Here is a 22,307-nt window from a genome sequence, read left to right on the forward strand (position 1 = left end):
ACGCTTGATTTCACGTGGCTACAGAAAGCAAAATGGTGACTGGCATGAAAGCGAGGGGGAAGAAAAGCAAAGGGGAGCTCAAATGACAATTTCGAGCTTCCTATTAAACATAAATTCCCAGGAGCTTAGTGTTGCCAACTTAGCGACATTTTTGCTAGATTTAGCAACTTTTCAGACCCTCCTTGAGAGTTTTTTTTCCCCAAAACGTGACAAATTTAGTGACTTTTTCCGGTGATTTTGGTGACTTTTGGAGATAGCCCGCTGACATCGTGTTTTGTGTACACACAGCGCTCATACTGCAACCTTAGAGGATACAGCCCCAACAGCAAGCTGTGGCCATTTCCACATGTAAACACCGACCCTGATCGATAAACATCTGACAGCAGCTGGAGAGGTTTCTGAAGAGGCAGCAGGTTCTTAGAGTTTCTCCACCTGCCAAATCCCCTCCTAAAGGCACAAGATACTTAATTTTCTGAGAGTTTATGTAATACAGAATAGTTTCAAACTGTGTCTGTTAGCGTAAAAAGACAGATGGTGCAACATGGTGGTTAATACAGTGGTTAATACAGCATAAAGCTCCTGCACTCGACGCTCAGCCCTTTCTCTTTGGCTCTATTGTCCAAGTTCTCAACTTTTTCTGCAAGGTCAGGTATTGGAAACTTTAGATTTCCCATCGGTGTGAAAGGCCGTATGTTGGTCTGTTTCTGCGCCTTTAAGCTCAGCCCATACTGCCTTTGGGCACACGGGAACAAATCTAATCTGCTATTTAAATTAGACCTGCAATGAGATACTTAGATTTTGACTTTAAAGGCCCTGAGTTAGGCTTCTGCTCTCTTTACAGCCGTCCCTGCTAATGGGGCTACATGAATAATTAGAACATGGTATAATAGCCGACAGCCATGTTCTCATTTATTTATCCCAAAGACGCTCGTTCCTCTTCTGCACAGAAAGCCCTTGAGCTGTTTCGACACAGTCGGATAATACTGCACCGATGTGGAAAGCAAAGCGAGCCCTCGAAACAGTCGCCCTTGCAGGGCCCAGCAGTGGCCTCCTGTCCCACTTTGTTATGCTTCGTTCACCTCAATGATATAATTGGGAAACCTCCCGCAGTAGCCACATACTGTACACACAGGAGGTATTGGAGCATAAAAAAACACGTCCCATGTGGATTTTTCTGACACAGTTGTCAGAAAGATTATAATATGTTCAGTTAAGAGGAAATATTGCTGCTATTCTGTGACTAATGTCGAAGTATGCATGAGCGGTTAAAGCAGAAAACAAGTCAAACAAATCATTTAGTCTAAATGTGTGTTTGTGTGCACTTAATTTATCCTTCATCCAGCCCATTAGCTTCTTTGTAGTCACATCATCCCAGCGCTGTGTTCTTATTTATCATGATGCGAGCGGAACTACCCAGAGGGATTTGATTTAATCTGGGACGGATAACTAGAAAAAAAAAAATTGTTTTGCGTGTGGTTGATTTGTATGCCTGATTTATTTAATCTGGCTGCTCTTTCAGGACACTGAGAGGTGTCATCACAGCAGCTGAAGAGATAACTAATGACTGTGCATAACTAATAGAAAAAGAGATTTAAAAATTAAAAAAAAAACTGTGTGTATGTTCTTGGAGGATTTAAAAAAAAGGTAAATACGAGTAGTTAAAAAAAATGGCTAGCAAATCAAAAATGATGTTCATTCTTTAATTTCTCAAGAAAAATCAGTTTGTTTTAAGGTCAGTTCAGGAAAAGAAAAGGAAAAAAGAAACAGTGAGGTGTCCTCAGTTTTTTGTGTAGAGACAACTAAACACTCTGACCACCAGGTGGCAGTGTTGTCACTTGAAAACTAAGCGAGAATCGCTGCACTTGCAAATGTCATGCATCAAAGTACACTTACTGTACACCAACATTTCACTGTAATGAGAGGTGTGATTCACTTCCTGCCAGTTTCAGCTACTGATGACACTGTTTTTAAAAATAAATTTCAAATAATGTATCTTTTCAGTTTGGTTCCTTTCTAACAGACAGCCCAGTAAAGGATGTGAAGCACCCCTTGTATTCCATGATAAATGACATGCTGTATTATATGTGTTTTGTCATAGATTGACCATATCAGCAGAGTGTCCCATGCAGCTCGAGGATTTCCCCATGGATGCACATGCCTGCCCACTCAAATTTGGCAGCTGTGAGTAAAAAAAAAAAAAAAAAAAGCCTGCTGTGAATGTCGATTCTTACATTTATTTTCCTGACCACTAATTCCAGCTTCTGTGATACACAGTGGAGATTTTCAGTCCAATGCAGTATGCTATACAAAAGTTTAATCTCAATTTAAAAAACAAAAAGATTTATTTTGGGGGTAATTAACGCAGTCATTATCGAGATTATCAAGATTGCTGAGCTGGCTCCCTGCTTGCTAAAATCGTCATTTTCATTTCTTGAAGCAGGACTCTTTGACTTTTGTTGAACACAAGCCTTTGCAGCCAAAAGTGACAAGTATGGTGCAATGTCAAATTCTAAACTTGTTTAGTTTTTCACTGCAATATTGGTAAATGGACTAGTTCTTATATAGCGCTTTTCTACTCAGTATGAGCACTCAAAGCGCTTATACAACCTGTTTGCATTCACCCATGCACTCCCATTCATACAAGCACTTCCATTTTTATGAAGCTAAGTGCTTTTAATTAACTAACATTCACTCACATTCATACTCCGACAGAACGGTCGGAGAGCAACTTGGGGTTAAGTATCTTGCCCAAGGATACATTGGCATGTAGCCCGGAGTAGCCAGGATTCGAACCACTGACCTTCCGATCAGTAAGTGACCTGCTCTACCTACTGAGCTACAGCCACCCCACAAAAACAATATTAAAGTAAATGCAAAACTGCTGCATTTGTTTAGTATTTAGCTATAATCGTACACTAACAGCTAAAGTCTTTGCTCCAATTCATCCCAAAGGTGTTCTGTCAGGCTGAGGTCAGGACTCTGTGCAGACCAGTCAAGTTCTTCCACACCAAACTCGCTCATTCATGTCTTTATGGACCTGCTTTGTGCACTGGTGTGCAGTCATGTTGGAACAGGAAGGGGCCATCCCTAAACTGTTCCCTCAAAGTTGGGAGCATGAAGTTGTCCAAGATGTTTTGATATGCTGAAGCATTAAGAGAGCTAAGGGGCTGAGCCCAACTCCTGAAAAACAACCCCACACATAATCCCCCCTCCACCAAACTTTACACTACGCAATGCACAAAAAGTACTGTTCCCATGGCAACCACCAAACCCAGACTCATCCATCAGATTGCCAGATGGAGAAGTGTGATTCATCACTCTAGAGAACACATGTCCACTGCTCTAGAGTCCAGTGGCAGCGTGCTTTAAACCACTGCATCCAATATTTTGCTTTGTGCTTGGTGATGTAAGGCTTGGATGCAGCTGCTCTGCCATGGAAACCCATTCCAAGAAGCTCTCTACGCTCGAGATAATCTGAAGGCCACATGAAGTTTGGAGGTCTGTAGCGACTGACTCTGCAGAAAGTTGGTGATCTCTGTGCACTATGCGCCTCAGCATCCGCTGACCCCACTCTGTAATTTTACGTGGCCTAAAACTTTGTGGCTGAGTTTCTGTTGTTCCCAATCGCTTCCACTTCGTTAGAATACCACTAACACTGCGGGTACATTTCATGAGCGACCCATTCTTTCACAAATGTTTGTACAAGCAGTCTGCATGCCTAGGTGCCTGGTTTTATATACCTGTAGCCATGGAAGTCATTGGAACACCTGAATTCAAGGATTTGGATGGGTGAGTGAATAGTTTTGGCAGTATAGTGTATAAGGAAATGAGTGGTGGCTCAAGACTTTTGCACAGCACACTGTATTTACTTAGTATTTAGATATATTAAGCTAAATACTAACGTTCTACAGTTGCTTAGCAATTTGCTACAACATTAACCTACTGTAACAACAGACAATCAAGAAACATCAAAGTCAGTGAAAAGACTCTCAGCACCATATCCTTAAAGTCTGCTAACATGGCTGCTGAAGACCAAAGACGTATCTAAACTTTATGTTTATCTTTCTCAATCAATATTTGTGGCTCTGTATCAACTATCTATCAACTATCTCTTCTGCAAAAGTACAGATAGGAACACCATTCTTCATGGCAAATCCTTCCATCCCCCCGCCCTTAAAAGGAGTTTACCTATATCTCAATTCAACAGAATATCTGCAGTTCCAATGAAGATTTTATAATTCAGTCGACAGCTTTAGAGAAACGCTTTACTGAACGCGACTACGAGCTAGATTGGGTCACAACAGCTCGTCACCATTTCTCTAAGCTTTCTCAAACTGACTGTTTAAACTATATGAAAGCTAAAAAGTTTGATTCTAATATTAACTGCATCATACATCGTAAATAAGCATTGGCATATAATCAGTTCAGATCCGACCCTTAAATGTTTCAATATACCACCTCGTATAGTGTATAAAAGACCACCTAAACTTAGCAACTCCTTAGTGAGAGCCTCTCTTCCGACTCCAAAACCTGCTCACTTCTTAAATTCTATTTCATCAGGCAACTATCGTTGTGGACGCTGTACACAGTGCAACTTTACTCACAAAACCAAGACATTTAACCATCCTCGGTCAGGCAAACTGTTTGATGTTAAAGGTATTATCACTTGTCAGACCAGTAATGTTATCTATATGCATAAATGCCCATGTGGCTTAGCATATATAGGTAAAACCACCAGACCTTTAAAAGTTAGAATCTCTGAACACCGTTCTAACATTCGTAATCACGATACCAAAAGTTCGGTTGCTATTCATTTCACACAAGCTTCGCGTAATGTTTCTGCTCTACAGTATCTAGGCATTGAAACCATTCAACCTCATCGTTGTGGTGGTGATGTAAACACCTTATTATTAAAACCAGAGGCCTGTTGGATTTAGACTTTAGGCACATTTGCCCCTCTTGGACTCAATGAACAGTTTGATTTGAGACCTTTTTTATAGTTTTTGCGACTATTCTTACATTCACTTGTCGCTCATTCATTGCCACTCCTATTTGATTTTATATTATTTTATCCTATATTTCCTCTGTTCACTTATACATTACTATATTATCCTGTTGTTTCGTATGTATTTATACTTGCTCATTCCATCTTTGTATTTTTGTAATTATTATTATTGTTATTATTTTACACATTGCCTCATTTACTTGCAATTTCACATGTATTTTTAATGGTAGTATATATTACTGCTATGGCTGATTTTTTTTAATTGCCTTGAAAAACCACCTATTATCTTATATGCATTTCATTTGTTATTGGTACTCTCATGCTCTTTCCTGTTAACAGGAAGTATCTTTGATCACATGACCTAATTATCAGTGGCTGGGCATATAAATTGAATGTCTTTGCAACATGTGACTATGTGAAGTCTGAGGAAGGGCAGTTTGCCCTAAAGGTAACTCTCCTGTTTGAGGTAAATAAAAATTTTTCCAGGAGCTCCTTAGGTGTGCGGACTTTAATCTTTGTTCTGCATCAACTATTAAAATCTTCTGAAGAGAAGAGATTACCAAAGCCCTCCTACGCTTAATTAGGTTAATGACTGGGAGGGTTGTCCCCAGTGCCCTCTTAACTTGACGCCTTGTCTGTGTGCCCTCCCAGCGAGGACATATATAGAAACTTGAGTGGCCCTGTGGGTATTTAAAGACAGAGCTGGCCAAATGCCACACCTAAGGAGCCTGTTGCACTAAAAGGATGAGACTCTTATCCCCAGATTTCAGTGGGATGTAGCCCGCCCACATTCACCATGTAAAAGAAGCACATTGGACTGCAATCCAATTACAGAAGCTGCTGGGCTTTCCCATGGCAAAATCGAACCTAACTGCCCCCCTGCACCGCCCTGCAGGTCAAAGGTGTCAGTGTATTATAGCAACAGCGGTGCAATGAAAGGTGCTTGAGTGTGTAAGAGGTCTTTTATCATTTCCTCTGAGATCTTCATCCTCTTTGTTTGAAATGACCACCTACTGGACCTCCACTATCTTTACTACAGCATGACGCTTGCTCTTAGATCAAGCAAGAAGATGAACTTTTCTGCTGTATCTGATAGAAGCTTTGTTGGAGTCCAGCAAACTGAGTAAATGTTCACCAGGAGCAACATCCCGCTTTTACTATCGCGTTCCTTTTAATGAGTTAACAAACCAAGAGAACGTTGGTTCATGGATGGTTTTCACTTACAGATTACAGAAGCTTTAGTTAAGGCCGTCACCATGGCAGGCTCACAAACTAGCTTTCACTTGATCTGGTGATCTTGCTATCTGGTTTTATCTGTAACAGGGCGGTAGGTGGACAGCAGGTACCTCAGTAACCTAAAGGTTTCCCCTCTGTTGTCATAAAAATTCTATATTTCAACAGATTAATCCCAACCTTAAACTGCTTTGTAAGGCAGGCCCAACAGCAAAAATATCAATCAGTATTTTGCCATTTCATTAATACATGACAAGCACAACCCTGGGTCATATTCATGAAGATCTTATAGCAGGTCCCTATATCCTCCCCCTTGGTGACAGGGTAGTATTTATTCTGCAATTAAAGTATGAAGGTCTGCTATACACAAGTCACCCGGGGTAAAGGGTAACTAATCCCTTACTCTGACCTACTAATTTGCCCTACAGCTTTCAAATATACACTGACGTGAGTAATACCCATGGACCTGGTCAAACTGTATGTAGGATTCTTTTATATGTACAACTTCAGTTAAGTTATGTTGGCCGGGACTGAGATTTCAAAACAGCTTAAACAAATCTGCAGAAGCACAACAGACAATAGATCTATAAAAATCCATCTGTGATGAACTGACAGTTCTGACAATCACATAGCATCTATAGCAAGGACAAACAGAAACACAAGAGCAGTTGCCAAAGAAAACTACTTTCTGCAAAATTGCCGTGTGATTACCATAATTGACCGCTCTGTGGTAGAAAAAAGGGCCGGTCATTTGGAACTTTGCAAAGCTGGTGTTTATGGATAGGCGGGTGTTTAGAAATTGCTTGTTCCATGAAACGGGGCATAAAAATGCAGATGATGATGCGAGGTGCACGAAACTCGAGCCCCTGAGCGGTGGGAAAACAATCAGGCACAGTCTAACGACTTAGCCTGTGTTCCCTTCAACCCACAGTGATCCCGCTGAATGGCAGTGAATCATTTTATGATTGTTCTCCTTCTTTGAGCCTCTTTATATTCTAAGAAATGAATCTCTGAATTGTTTCTGTAATCCCACCAATCAGAATTTAACACCAACGAGCCTTTGAGATGAAGACATTTACTCTTTAACGACTGTCTGTTGAAGATTTAGCCAAAGTTCCTGAATTTGTCCCTGACTCTTGACTGGTCCATTAAAATTATATTACTTGTCATTTATTCAAACACCTATAATTCCAATGGCTTGTTCTACATTTCTTGTGAAATAATACTTTCTTGTTCTACATAAGAATCGAAAGTACAGTTTATGTGCTTCGCAGATCACTGAATTCAAAGGTGTGTCGCCAAAGTGTATTTACGCATGGGGCACAACAGCGGCGACTTGATTCATTATTCAATCAATTGTGTTCGACACGGGAAAGAGGATCAGTCAGGACCTAATTAATCACAGTCTATTTTTCTGCAGCAAAGATAAACGAGGCATCACACAAGTTGCTGTCTACTGAGCAACATCACGGCTCCCAAAAATTAAAGGAACACTTTTTAATGAACGTATAGCATCAAGTCAATTAAACTTCTGAAATATTAATCTGGTCAGTTAAATTTTTTCCCTCCCCATCTTTCCTAACTGTTTTTTTTTTTTTTTTACTAGTTTTTGCATTTGACTAGTGTCAGTGTCACTACTGGTAGAATGATTTGATACCTGGACCCTACAGAGGTTGCACAGGTAGTCCATTTCCTCCAGGATGGCACATCAATACGTATCATTGCCAGAAGGTTTGCTGTGTCTCCCAGCACAGTCTCAAGAGCCTGGAGGAGATTCCAGGAGACAGGCAGTTACTCTAGGAGAGCCGGACAGGGATGTAGAAGGTCCTTAACCCATCAGCAGGACCAGTATCTGCTCCTTTTGTGCAAGAAAGAACAGGATGAGCACTGCCAGAGCTACAAAATGACCTCCAGCAGGTCACTGGTGTGAATGTCTCTGACTGTTCTCACTGTCCATGCCAACTGTGGATCCCGATTGGCATTTGCCATAGAATACCAGAATTGGCAGGTCCACCACTGACACCCTGTGCTTTTCACAGAGGAGAGCAGGTTCCCCCTGAGCACATGTGACAGACGTGAAAGGGTTCTCTTCAGACATGCAAAGTTAAATTCATTGGTGATTCTTGCCCATAGGTGTGGATGGATGGATGGATGGATTTTTAGATTTCAGCATGACAGTGATCCCAAACACACTGCCAATGCAGCGAAAACATACCTGGGTAGAAAAACACACAGTGGAACACTCTGAGTCATGGATTGGCCTCCAGAACCTGGACCTCAACATTACTGTGGGGTCATCCAGGCAGAGAACAGACAAAAAGGCAGAAACATCCAAAGAAGAGCTTTGAATGTCCTTCAAGAAGCCTGGGGAACTATTCCTAAAGACTGCTTAAAGAAAGCTGCCTCAGAGAGTTCAGGCTGTGTTGAGAAATAAAGGTGGTCACACCAAATGTTGACTTTCAAGCTTGTTAGAATTGTGCTGTTTTTGCCTTATATATTGTACATTTAAATAAATACCTGCCAGGGTTATTATAGTTAACGAAAACGAACGAAATAACGAAAACTGAAATTGAAAAAACATTGTCGTTAACTGAAATAAATAAAAACTATAATTAAAAGGAAAAAACGATAACTAATTAAAACTGAATTGTGAGTTTACAAAACTAACTAAAACTAACTGAAATAATCGATAAACTTACTTTCATTTACTTGTTTTTTTGGGGGGTTTTTTAAGCCTTGTGGATTGATATGAAATCATTGTTTCCGCTCTCCGAGTTTAAGCTGGGAGCGCCACAGGACAACTGTGTGAGTGCGCATGTGCGTGCGCTCACCGCGCTGGTCCGCAAAGTAATGGCGGCGGTCTGCCGAGTCCCGTATGGAGGTTCTTTGAGTACAAACACCTGCACACGACCACAAGGTAATTAACACACACAATCCAGCTACACAAGCATAAATGCGGACATGAGGTCGGCAACTTCTGTAGGTTGTGTACAGAGGCCGCAAAGACCCTGCAGGTTTAATTAGCGAGCATCTAACCAAGCTAGCTCCAAAACAGAAGCAGCTTCAGGTGGTGAGAACATCAGGATGCAGCTGGATTTGAGCTTTGACTCCTTCAAAGAGTTTGTTTTTGTTTAACACCACATGTAGGCGTTATTAATCTGCTGCACTGATGCTGAAGTTTATTGTGGAGTTTATTGTAGAATTTATTGAGTTTGGGAGTTCATGTTTTTCTTTGTTTCTCCCTGATTATGCTCATGTGTGTCCTTAATATTACACAAATTTAGCATGTCTTGTGAACAGTTGGTTGTTGACTATATTTCTTTAAACTGTATCTTTTGTCAAGTTTTCATTACACAATAGTCACTTTTGCGCCTTGAATCTTGCACCTGATTAGGTATGAAAATACTAAAACTAATACTGAAACTAACTGAAACTAACTAAAACTAAGCATGAAACCAAAAATAAAAACTAATAAAAACGAGCAAAACCACTCTGAAAACTAATTAAAACTAACTGAATTAGAGAAAAAAAAGTAAAAACTAACTAAAACTAAACTATAATGTAAAATCCAAAACTATTATAACCCTGATACCTGCACCTATTTCCCATTCTCCTAGCAAAATATAAAGAAATGAGGGGGTCGTTCAAGATTCCTGTACTGTATATATGGTGAATTCATAGCTGACAAATTCAATGACAGGACGAATGGGCTAGCTGATAGCTAGCTGGACACTTATTGGCTCTCACTGTCTCCGTAACAATTCAAGCATTTTTTTTTTAAATAACCATAAAAGAGGTCTTTAAGAGAAAGTCCACATGCATGATAAATAATCAGGAATGAGCTGCTAATATTAGTCCAGCTTCCAAACAGTGGGAAACTGCTACACAGAATTTTCACTATTTTTTTTAGGGACTATCTTGATTAGATTACTACTCGACCTCTGAATGCTCAGTTACTACAGTAGGCCGCAAGTATTGCTTTTATTTAACATGTACATCGCACTGAATATTGATTTGTCTGTAACTTGTAAGGGAAAACACATTTTGCCCTTTGAAATCGTCTGCTTTTACTTTCTTTAATAATTCAGACAGCTGCACTTAGAGTATGTGGAGCTGCAGTAATTTATGACTTCAGCTGAGCTGTAGCTCCTTTTGCCTCGCCCACAAGGAAGGAGCAGCAAAGCGTTAAGCGTAAAGTGTTGAGAAGTTGGCCGAGGTGCACTGTCTCCCCTGCCAAAGTCTTTAGCGCTTCCTTTGCCTAATGAAATTCACCAGTAATCCCTTATCGCAATCTAACTACCCTCCAATTAAGGTCCTGGCCTTTGGCCTGACCGTGCCCAATTTTAAGCACTACATACAGTCTTGAGCACTACCCAGCTGCCAAGTGAACACCCAGAATGGAAATACTCAGGTTAAGATGTTTTCTGCTGGCCTAAAATAGACAATGCCAAGACTGTTACACAAGAACAGGTCAGGCTTTCGGTTATGTTTGTGACAGTCAGCATATTAAGTTGTTTTAATCCAGTTTCAGCTTATTCCTCTGTTGTATTAATAGATTTAATGTGCATAATTGTCTTTTTCGTGCCTCCAGAAATCTCTTGATGAGGAAACAACACTTGGCTGCACAAATTTCACCGCGCACGCCTTCTTAAAAGTTCTTTGTCCCTGCCAAAGAACTAATCACTGCTCTAACCCCAGTATGATACATGCAGCCTTTGGAGAGTATCGGAAGTAAAGAATAAATATGAAACCGATCGTCTGCTGTAATTGGGCCCTCCTCTCTCATTATTTTACCTCTCTGCAGATAATTCCTCTCCCTTTCTCCCCCCACCTTAAATTTTCTGCTTTTCAAATGTTTTCCTTAGTATTCACCAATATTTTTCCGAATCTTGACACCAAGCCTGCTGTTCTCCTCCTCAAACTTTCTTTTTTCTTGTGCTCACTAGAGAGCCATGATAGATCAATGTCCAGCACTGGTGCAGTGCTCAACATGAATTAATGTAACAGCCAGGGAGGCTTCACAGTTTGCGCCCTGTTTTCATCACAAGTGTGATGCAACACATTTTGGTTAATCTGACTCCGTCTGGGTCCTGCTGACAGGGAAGCTCACCCCTGACCCAGAAGTGTGGTTTAAACAAAAATACACTCAAAAATCCGCCCTCCCACACACACACACACACACACACACACACACACACACACACACACACACACACACACACATTTTGCAGACATGCAAGATGAACTCTGCTTTTGGCCTGGAGCCTGCAGTCTAATCAAAAAGTGCTAGAGAGACTCTGCATCAGCTCCCATTCAAATCCACGCACAGGCAAGCTACACATAATGAGTGATGACAGGGCTGTAACGCACTGTAATGTGTTAATAATCTGCTCTGATGGAAAGCCGGGTATCACTTTTGTTTTGGATGTTATCATATAGAAAAAAAACCCAAAAAAACGAAACACTGAAATCAGAATAATCTTTCTCTTTCTGTCTCTTAGATGCCTATCCGGTGTCAGAGGTCGTCTACACTTGGACTCAGGGAGCTAGCAAATCTGTGGTGGTGGCAGAGGATGGCTCCAGGCTCAATCAGTATCATCTCATTGGGCAAAGTGCTGACACAGAGGACATACACACAAGCAGAGGTATGTCCTGTTTTAATAACTCTATTCTAATAGCATTAATGGTAATGTGCTTGTATTGCTAGTAGTAAAGTACTATGAATAGATGGATTAGTGAAATAAGTTGTAGCAGAGATAAAAGTAGTAGTAGTACAACTTAATCCCAAATGATGGAATATTCTGTGACATTAGGGGAAAAATGGCGATTAGGTAACACAGCAACGTAAGAACTGGAGCCCTAGTGGAGAGTTACTGTATAGCATAAATGATGCAGTATAATAAAAGAGGATGAATAGAAATATTGTTACTGTGGATGCAGCATATTTTATTGTATTTGAATAAAAGAACCAGCTATCACCGTCTAATGCAAACACTCCCAGCTGTCAACAGGATGTGTACACTACAGCAAACATTAATAAGGCGAGAAATATTCATTAATCTTCACATTACTTCAGGATACTTAAATATGTTGTTGGTGTCAGTGCAGTTTAGATTGCAGTGCAAGCTAATATATGATTATTACTGGAATATTGTGTTCACATTCACAGTATATTGTTTCATTTAAGTGAAAAGATGTCCATATTTAATATGGAGGCTTTACTTCTTCATCATAACGTACAGTAACAGTAAGTTTAGTTTTGTCTCTTCAGTTAGTATCACAGGACTGGTTAATGGGTGGAAATATTCACTGACATCAAATCTGTACCTAAGAACTAGCTTGTGTGGCGCAACCTATAAAATATTTATTATTTTGTGAGGAAAAAGGGAAATAGGTGCAACGATTTATTGAAACTGAGCGAACATACATGGAAATACGGGATATACGGCTGTATTCATGCTTTGTGTATGCTTCAATAAAGGCCTGCAAAGCATCACAGAGGAGGAAACCTTCTCCCTGCTGATGGCCCTGGCCTCCAAACTTCAGGAAGTCACTGTATGCAAATCTTTGAGAAAGTTTTAAAAGATTTTATTTATGATTATTTTAAATTGTCGCATTGCATTTAATTCCACCCCAAAGGGGGAGCGTGTATAAGAATGTAATTGCTCATTAGTCAGTTTAATATTTTTGTTTAGCCCCTTTAATTAAAGCTTCACTGTTCAACTCCAAATATGTTCTGTGTTGTACGGATACAAAATTATAAAAATTGTGCCACTGTCCAAAAATGTTCACAATAAAAAAATTCTAATAATCTTTCTTTTTTTTTAATTAAGTAAACCCTCTGAGATGGATAACCTTCATAGTACAAGAATTATCTTCTGTATTTTTCTTTGCTATTTTGCTCCCCTTTTTCACTGGTAAACTCCCGCCATGATGCGTGGTACGTATAATAGCAAATAAGGTGATGTAACTAATTCTAGATTAGGAAAGATAAACACTGTACGGAGAAATGGATGTGCAGCGAGGAGAGGAAATGTGGGAAACATCAGGAGATCAGAGTCAGTGAGTGGAGGCTAGTGGAGAGTAGCCTATCCCTCTCACAACCAGCTGTCTACAGGCTCGGACAGCCCTGTCGAACAACACTTATCCCTGCATGAGCCCGTGCGCGCACACACACACTCTCACACACACACACAGAGCCAGAGAGACCTGAGGCCTAGGGTTAATCTCCCATCCAACCACCCATCAGCTTTTGCATAAGAAGATGACATCACAGATCAGTGAGGGATTGGCTGGGAGTATCTGTGTATTTGCTGGTATGTGCACTTGTACATTTATCTTTGTGAGTAACGCATGTGCTCACTGTGGTGATTGCAAACAGGCAGTGGGGTCACTGTGATGGTTAGCACAGTGACCAGAAATTAGTTCTCCATTGTGTGGGGGTTTTAAGGTGAAACATACAGGAAATGGTTTATGTGAAAAAATAATAATTTAGGTCCTTACCAAGCTTGAACGAGAAATGTGTGTGTGTGTGTGTGTGTGTGTGTGTGCGTGTCTTTTCTGTATGTTGATTGGACAGCCTCACTTTAACACGTGGGGCTGGGGGTGGGGGTGTGTGTGTTGAAAGTCATCTGCTTAATACTCTTATGTAAAACCAAACTGTAATACACTTTCCTCTAGTTTCTAGTAGAACCATTATTAAAAGTGTGGATTTCCCCTGTTTTTATCTGCGCAGCACAGCTGTGTAACTCTCTGCTCGTTGACTCAGTGGTTTAAGTGAAGGGGATAAAGCTCTGGTTGGTTAAGGGACTGCGTGGCTGTCTGGCCAGAAGGCCGTGTGATTGAACGGTTTGGCACATTAATTAATTTGCTAGTTAAGCAAGGAGCTCACAGACTAGCACGTTTTCTCCTAGCATCCACTGGGTTAGGGGTTAGCATTAGCCCAAACGTGAGACTTAATTTGAAAGGTAACATGATGATGATGATACTTTATTGATCCCACAATGGGGAAATTACAGTTAACAGAACACACATCCAAGAAGACAAACAGAACAAACATGGGGAGATAGGTGAACTGTGGCCATGCTGTCCCCCTTCTGGAGGCGCCACCATTAAACAGACAGAAACAATAGTGAAAACATATAGGGATGAGTGCAGTGCATCTTGCAGTTCCTAAATTTTGCCTGCTTAGCATTTGGCCAAATCAAACCCAACTCTAACCCTAAGATGGGTGGATGTGAAGAAATTAAATGCTGGCCTGCAATGTCTTGAGAATTTTGACTGGGTACTTGAGGGGGTATTGATCACTGCAGTCTCAGGTGAACGATACCATGAGCAGTAGACCTGTCAAACCGGAGAAACCAAATGTCCATGTAGATTTATGCTTTCCTAGTTAAACACACATCAAAAGTCCCATGAGTTACATAACTCTATTTTCTAACTGTGGTACTCAAAAGCATTTGGTTGGCTAGTTGACATTGTAATACTAAAACACTAAAAGAAAAAAATCTGATAAATCCATCCAGTATATATTATACATTAAAGCTGACTCACTGATTTGTGATTCTAAACAAACCTGTGTTTACATTTGGTGCTAATCACCAGTTTGTGGACTTAACCTGTTAAGGTCACCAGCAACTGGTCTTGAATTAGGGTTTAGCTTTGGGTTAACCACGTGCCAAATCAGCAAATTTTCCCAAACTAGTAAATGTTAAATTTCAAATTAAGTCTAATACTAAAAGCATTGCTAAAAGCATTTCCATTTGGGTTTTCCAGATAAGTGAAAATTCTATTAAAAGGGGTGGACGTTAATCTAAACCTAACCCTAGATGGGTCCCCAGTGACCTGGTGGATGATTAGAAGTTCAACTTTTTCTTCTGAAAATAAAAATTTTCTTTCTCAGTGGACATTTGCTAAGCCTCATTCAGTGTCCACGTTTGCTAGCTAATCTTTTTTTCTTGTGCTTCTTTGCATATTATAGCCACCAACACTACCAAGAGAAACCTGTGGTACAGTAGTTGTAAGTGGTTTGTGATCTGGGCCATAAAATCCAACCAATTTGGCTCTACTTGCACAAATATTGCTCTGAAATCTACCCACCCAGCCCCCAACCTAACCCTAACCGTAGAGGGCTGGGGCTGGATCTCCACCATATGGATCTAGTCCATATTGGCTCTGCAGTGAGCACTACTTGCATGCTTTGGAGCATACTAGTATGCCAAAACTCAACAAGCTCAAATAACAAATTGTCACATTTTAGCATTAATCTGACTGATTCCTTCTCATATGGGTGATGGTACTGTGTATATGTGTAAAATGTATATTTATTTGATATTCCCTCATCTGCCCTAAATCATCAAACCACCATCTGGTATCGTGACTGCTACAACAAAATGCTAAACATGATCCGAGAATTCCATTTAGCTGCAGGACCAAAGGCAGTAAATCATTCATGCAGCTCAAAGCTTCTGTCTGGAAACTGCCCAAATCAGTGGTGGAGATTGCTGATGAGTTTGAGCTCCGGGGGTCACATTCAGTCCAGAAGGCTAATTTGCTGTTTATATCTTTGACTCTCTCAGTAATAACTTCTGCAGACCAAATGTGAAACTTTCAGATGTGCCAGATCTGAGCTCTGTTTTTTTTTAATGTGCTAAATTAAATATTGAATGCAGTGGACAGGTGTTACTGAGGGTGCAATGACAGATGGGAATAAGAGGTTCTACTGGTTTTCTCTTTGTAGTTGCAAACTGAACTTCTATAGCAGTTCTTCTGTTGCCTGGCCATAAAAGTTTGGAGAGCACAGTAATGCAACAAGAAAATCAGATTGCCTCATCTGGAGTGCTTTGGTCCAACATGCCAGTACATATAGTAGGTGTGTTAAGCTAGCAGACTGGTTTTGACACCACCTGCAAAGTAATGAAGCCCTTGTAAACATGAAATTTTAAACAGTAGTCAATCAGAGATTTCCTGGTCTTTCTTGTGCTCTTACTACTAACAGTAGCAAATCATCTCCAGGCTCTTGCTACATGGCCTTAAGGAAAACACGTGTGGGGTTAGAATTAGAGATTTTCAATTAACCTCATCCGCTACGTCTCCGCCAATCCGTCTAAGGTTAGGTTTGGAGCAAAATGACAGAGTTTTAGAGACTAGAATGTGTTACATTTCAAATGAAGTCCTAGACATTTTGGCATACAGTTTTTCTGTTAAATGCTTTTCAATTCGGGTTGTCTAGACAGGAAAATGTTAACTTCATCCAGACCCTACCCCTACCCCTAGAGGGGAACATCTGATGATTGTTAGATACTGATAGGGAACACTGATGATGAGTGGCTCCATAATTGAGTGGTTAATTCTTCTGCCTATCAAGCAAAAGATCCTTGGTTCAATTCTGGGAGGAGAATCTCTCGGTTGTGTCAGGAAAGGCATCCGGTGTGCAAATCTGCCATATATGTGGCAGATTTACAACATATATGTGGCGCTACCTGTGGTGACTCCTTGTGAATAAGGGAGCAGCTGAAAGTAGGTAATGAACACCGATCATGAAATCTTGCGTAGCTTCAAATGGTGGCTGGTGTTTGCCTTTAATTAGAACACTAATCTTAGACACTCTCACTTGAGGACATGAAAGTGGAGATAAGTGAGGGAGTTTTTCCTTTAAGGACCTGAAATCTTTAGGGTCACGGCTTTTTCCATCCCAGATAGCAGTACCTTTCCTTAAATAACTTCCTGACGCTAAACGCAGATAAGGCTTACTGTAGCAACAGTTACGTCTACAGTTTGCAGGGACCAGCAGGGCTTGTAAGGAACCTTTGGGATATCAGTGTGCCACCTAGTCACCAGCAGCCCATCTAGGGTTAGAGTTAGGAATGGGTTTGGCTTTAGCCACATGATTAATTAGCAAATATCTAAAAAGTAGAATATTTTACATTTAAAATGAAGTCTTGGGTACTATAAACATTCAAAAATTTCTTAAAAGGGTGGATGTCAACCAAACCCTACCACCACCCCATCTCATGTCTCACCCTAACCCCTGATGCACTGCAGTAGCTCTAACTGATCTAGAAGGATACTTCAGGATAATCACTAGTTTCAAACGCTGTGCACTGTTCTTGCTGACAGGGAAAACAGTTAAAGCAAAAACTGTTTCCCTCTGACTCACCAGTTCACCAGCATGGCTGCATTGTTGCTTGACATAAAAGGAAGTTCCCCTCGAACGTTGTGAAATACGGATCCGTGGGAGAAAAGTAGTGAAATCCACCAGAGGAACATGTTCCTCCTCATTCCTTTGCCCCCGGTTCTTTCAGGATCCATGCATCAAGTGCAAAGGTAACCCTTTGCAAAGGATGTGTCTGGATATTTCCAACAGGAGTAGAAGCGGACAGGGTGGTTGTTAACCAGGCGGCCTGGAGTCATGAAGGCGTCAGAGGGCCTGGGTGATGAGGTAGTAGAGAGAACTAAGTGTGCTGGGGAACTCCTGATTGAGGCATGGCAGTGTCAGTGACGTTGATGAGTGTGCGTAGCAGCTGCTCGCCCCCAGCACAGGGCAACTGCAAAATAGAATAATTTCCCCCAGTTTTAAGCCGCTGTCAGCTGATGAATGCAGCGCACTCTCTGAATTGCTTTTTGTTTCCTCACCAAGCCGGTCAGTTCCATCAACAATGTTTGATCATTATTCCGCAAAGAGGTGCCAAAAAAAATGAAAAACAACATAAAAAGGAAAAAAGATATGTAGATATATCTACATGGCTATCCCCCCTCCATCCCCACCAGTGATCATTAGCAGCAATGAGTGTCCCTCTCCGTGGCTTAGAGCGTGCGCTGAGGTGTGTGTCAACAGCTAGAAATCATGCCTCATGTGTGTTTGACTCTGTGTACGTGTGTCAGAGCCGGGATTGGCAGGGTGGAATGGGCGGGGTTTGAAGCTCAGCAAGGATCCCAAGACAGGAAGCCTCGCACCCCTCCTCCTCTTCCTCCTCCTCCCCTCTTTCACTCCCTCTTTCTCTCACTGATGGCAGGATGCAGATTGTAACCAGGGATTAGAGAGGTTCAAAAATCCGATTTTGCCTGGAGAAAGCCTCATGTATTACTCTGTGTGTGTGAGGGAGACAGAGAGGGAGAGAGAGGCTTGTGCCCCAGTGTGTGGAACGGAGTGGTTAGATTTTTTATAGTTTACCAGCACCTGCAGCCACAAACTGCTTCTTTTTTTTTTTTTAACCCTCAAATGCAGTCTTCTGTTGTTTAACATTGTGTCCTCTCTCCTCCCACCTCTCGACACACTTTTTCTGTGTCACTGGATTTTCCTCCCACTGTCACGGCCCATCGTTGAATCCCAGATATTAACATAATAATCTGTGGTTGTGTTCTCGCAATGACTAACACTGCTTTCGCTCATTTTTCAGTTTAATGATGGATCTGAAGTCAGGTTCATTTTGCTCTTATGTTTAACTGGAAATGAAATGTTCTCTGTACACCCCCCCACCACCATCACCACCACCTGTTCCACTGTTCCACCTCCGCCGCTATCTATTCACCAGTCTTCACCACCTCTAATTATTTAATTACTGTAATGGTAGAATAGGGGAAAGGAGGGGAGATTCATTAGCTGGGTTTATTACTACCTTTCAAATGACACTTTGTACTGGTTTTATCCAGCGATTGAGCACCATCAGAGCCATCGTGGTCGTACTACTCATAGTTTGTGCTAAAGAAAAAGTCATGCAGAGTGCAGTAAATTTAATATCTTTGTCCAATAAGGAGGTCATTAATAACTCCTCTATTCCTCTGTTCTATAAGTAGATTTTTCTGTTATTAGGACATTGTTGGTTGTTGTCCTTGTCTAACCTTATATGCCTTTTATTTCCTTCTTTCCCCTCAGGACAGTATACAGTGATGATGGCCCATTTCTACCTGAAGAGGAAGATTGGATATTTTGTCATCCAGACGTATATGCCATGTTTCATGACTGTAATCCTGTCCCAGGTGTCATTCTGGCTGAACAGAGAGTCGGTTCCTGCCAGGACTGTTTTTGGTGAGTGAAGCTGCTTATGTAGTAATCCTTTTTTAAAAACTTTTTTATTTAACTGTGGGTAATATTCCCATCATGTGCATTCACACCAGGGTGAGTAATAACAGCTGCTCACTGAGCAGCAGCACCTCACAAGCTGACAGTTAGCAGTTATTAAAGTGCCCACCTTTGTTGAGTGAGGGCAGATTGTCGCTTGTTTCCAGCTGGCTCGTAAAAACTCAATTTAAACTTGTCACGTTTAACTGTGCTTGCACCCAGGGGTGACCACCGTGCTGACCATGACCACCCTCAGCATCAGTGCCAGGAACTCGCTCCCAAAAGTGGCCTACGCTACAGCCATGGACTGGTTCATTGCCGTCTGCTATGCTTTCGTCTTTTCTGCCCTCATTGAGTTTGCAACAGTGAACTACTTCACCAAGAGGAGCTGGGCCTGGGATGGCAAGAAGGCAATGGAAGCTCAGCACCCTAAGGTACAATTTGTGGGCACATTATTCTCATTTAAGAATTCAGAAAAATATCTTAAAATACTAAAAATGTAAACTTGGCAGTGTCTGTGCCACGCTACAGCTTAAGAATTGGCTTCTACATCACTGGTTAGGAAAAATTAGCGGGTGTCTGCAGGGACTGCTTTTGAGTGTGGCGGTGCATTTGAGACATTAGCTCTGCTGTTATCATATGTTACGGGAACAAACAAAGGATGTGTTCAAAGTGTTTGATTATGTGACTTAACAATGTTCTTGTGTTAAGTTTTGTTAGCATATGAGTCTTCACATGAAATGACGGGTAAGAAGTGGTTTAAGGTCCAATCCTGATCTCCATAGTTATCAATTCAAGGACATTGAGATGCAGTCCCACTAATAGCACGAGGACTTTCTCACTGTATAATGAATTCATAGACTATGTTGCCGAAAGTATTCGCTCATCTGCCTTCACACGCATATGTGACATCCCATTCTTAATCCATATGGTTAAATATGATCTCGGCCCACCCTTTGCCCCTATAAGAGCTTTAGCTCTTCTGGGAAGGCTTTCCACAAGGTTTAGGAGTGTTTATGGGAATTTTTGACCATTCTTCCAGAAGCACATTTGCGAGGTCAGACACTGATGTTGGATGAGACGGCTTGGCTCACAGTCTCCACTCTAATTCATCCCAAAGGTGTTCTCTCAGGTTGAAGTCAGGACTCTGTGCAGGCCAGTCAAGTTCTTCCACACCAAACTCTCTCATCCATGTCTTTATGGACCTGCTTTGTTCATTGGTGTGCAGTCAAGTTGGAACAGGAAGGGGCCATCCCCAAACTGTTCCCACAAAGTTGGGAGCATAAAATTTCCCAAAATATCTTGGTATGCTGAAGCATTAAAAGTTCCTTTCACTGGAACTAAGGGGCTGAGCCCAACTCCTGAAAAACACCCCCACACCATAATCCCCCCTCCACCAAACTTTACACTTGGCACAATGCAGTCAGACAAGTACCGTTCTCCTGGTAACCGCCAAACTCAGACTCATCCATTTGGATTGCCAGATGGAGAAACGTTCAACTCCAAAGAACACATCTCCACTGCTCTAGAGTCCAGTGGTGATGTGCTTTACACCACTGCATCCAACAGTTTGCAGTGTGCTTGGTGATTTAAGGCTTGGATGCAGCTGCTCGGTCATGGAAATCCATTCCATGAAGCTCTATACACACTGATCTTGAGCTAATCTGAAGGTCACATGAAGTTTGGAGGTCTGTAGCGACTGACTCTGCAGAAAGTTGGAGACCTCTGCACACTATGCACCTCAGCATCCACTGACCCTGTTCTGTCATTTTACGTGGCCTAAAACTTTGTGACTGAGTTGACTGTGGAATATTTAGTAGTCCTGGAGTTTCACGACTGGACTTGTTGCATCCTCCTGAGAGCCACCCATTCTTTCACAAATGTTTGCAGAAGCAGTCTACTTGTCTAGGTGCTTGATTTATACATCTGTGGCCATGGAAGTGATTGGAAGTGGATTAGATAGGTATAATTTTGGCAATATAGTGTACATCAAAGCCTTTATGGACAGTTTCTTGGAAGCTAACCATATTGCATAGTGTTGCGAGGTTAAACGCAGGGTTACCATGGCAAGCAAGCACAGAAGGAAAAAATCAAACCTAACATGAAAGAGAAAATAAATTTGTAGGAAATCAGAGGAATGTGAGCAGATAATAGATGGATAGTTTTAGCATTATGGCCGTTGCCATTGTTTATTTGCAGTAGAGGAGAGACAGGAAACTGGGGAAAGATATGGGGGAAGACACAAAGGCAAATTGGCGACAGGACTGGACTCAAACCCGCGCCACCTGCACCACAACGCGGCATATGTACGTGGGCGCTGGCTTTAACTACTGAGCCACCCAGGTGCCATTGTTGGGTTTTTTTAGCTGCTAATTCAAAAAAATTGAAAAACAGTACTGCTTACTGTGAGGTTTGGCTTTGGTGAATGATATTATTTATTAGCCTGCTGCTTAGCATTAAGATGCATGTGTCTGTGTGTTGTATGATATAGTTTATGAATGTTGCTTGCTAGCCAAACTTGCTAGTGTTTGTTGATAACTTAGCACTCCACCCACTCATCCAAAATGGCACCAAAAAAATAAAAAAATCAAACAAAACTCATAGCCGGGGTCCAAAATGCTAAGACTACAGCTTCAAAAAGTAGGGTCCAGATGTCATATCTATCTTTTATATACAGTCTATTTCAACCCCAGAGTTTGTTTCTTGCAGGTATAGGAGACAGTTAGCTTACTTTACCATAAAAGTGATCAGAACCCTCTAAGTTGCTTTTTCTCTGTTTGTATGGTAAACTAACCATTTTCTGCCTTTAGCTACACCATTAGCATACAGATATGAGAGCAGCTAACACTGTGTGTTTAGCTGACATTAAAGCAAGTGAACTTCAGTATAATTGTTGAAAAGGAAAGTTAAACACACTGCTCAAAAAATAAAAGGAAGCCTTTGAAAACACATCAGATCTCAATGGGAAAAAATCGTGCTGATATCTATACTGATATGGACAAAACTAGT

General features: G+C 41.2%; 2 protein-coding genes across 3 annotated transcripts in view; one reads left to right on the forward strand and one right to left on the reverse strand.

The window, feature by feature from the left end:
* LOC115790667 (gamma-aminobutyric acid receptor subunit beta-3-like) overlaps window positions 1-18,021 on the reverse strand; it is a 93,185-nt gene extending 75,164 nt beyond the window's left edge. Inside the window, exon 1 of one of the 2 annotated variants that reach the window (XM_030744550.1) lies at window positions 17,397-18,021. In XM_030744550.1, coding sequence (XP_030600410.1) covers window positions 17,397-17,548 — 152 coding nt within the window. In that variant the 5' untranslated portion in view covers window positions 17,549-18,021. The remainder of the gene's footprint in view (window positions 1-17,396) is intronic. The other variant, XM_030744542.1, reaches the window with a different exon arrangement.
* Window positions 1-22,307, forward strand: part of LOC115790678 (gamma-aminobutyric acid receptor subunit alpha-5-like) — a 34,938-nt gene that overhangs the window by 9,571 nt on the left and 3,060 nt on the right. Inside the window, exons 6-9 of the mRNA XM_030744562.1 lie at window positions 2,099-2,181; window positions 11,740-11,883; window positions 19,113-19,265; window positions 19,521-19,732. Coding sequence (XP_030600422.1) covers window positions 2,099-2,181; window positions 11,740-11,883; window positions 19,113-19,265; window positions 19,521-19,732 — 592 coding nt within the window. The remainder of the gene's footprint in view (window positions 1-2,098; window positions 2,182-11,739; window positions 11,884-19,112; window positions 19,266-19,520; window positions 19,733-22,307) is intronic.

Source organism: Archocentrus centrarchus, chromosome 2 (genome assembly GCF_007364275.1).
Source record: "Archocentrus centrarchus isolate MPI-CPG fArcCen1 chromosome 2, fArcCen1, whole genome shotgun sequence".
Taxonomy (NCBI): domain Eukaryota; kingdom Metazoa; phylum Chordata; class Actinopteri; order Cichliformes; family Cichlidae; genus Archocentrus; species Archocentrus centrarchus.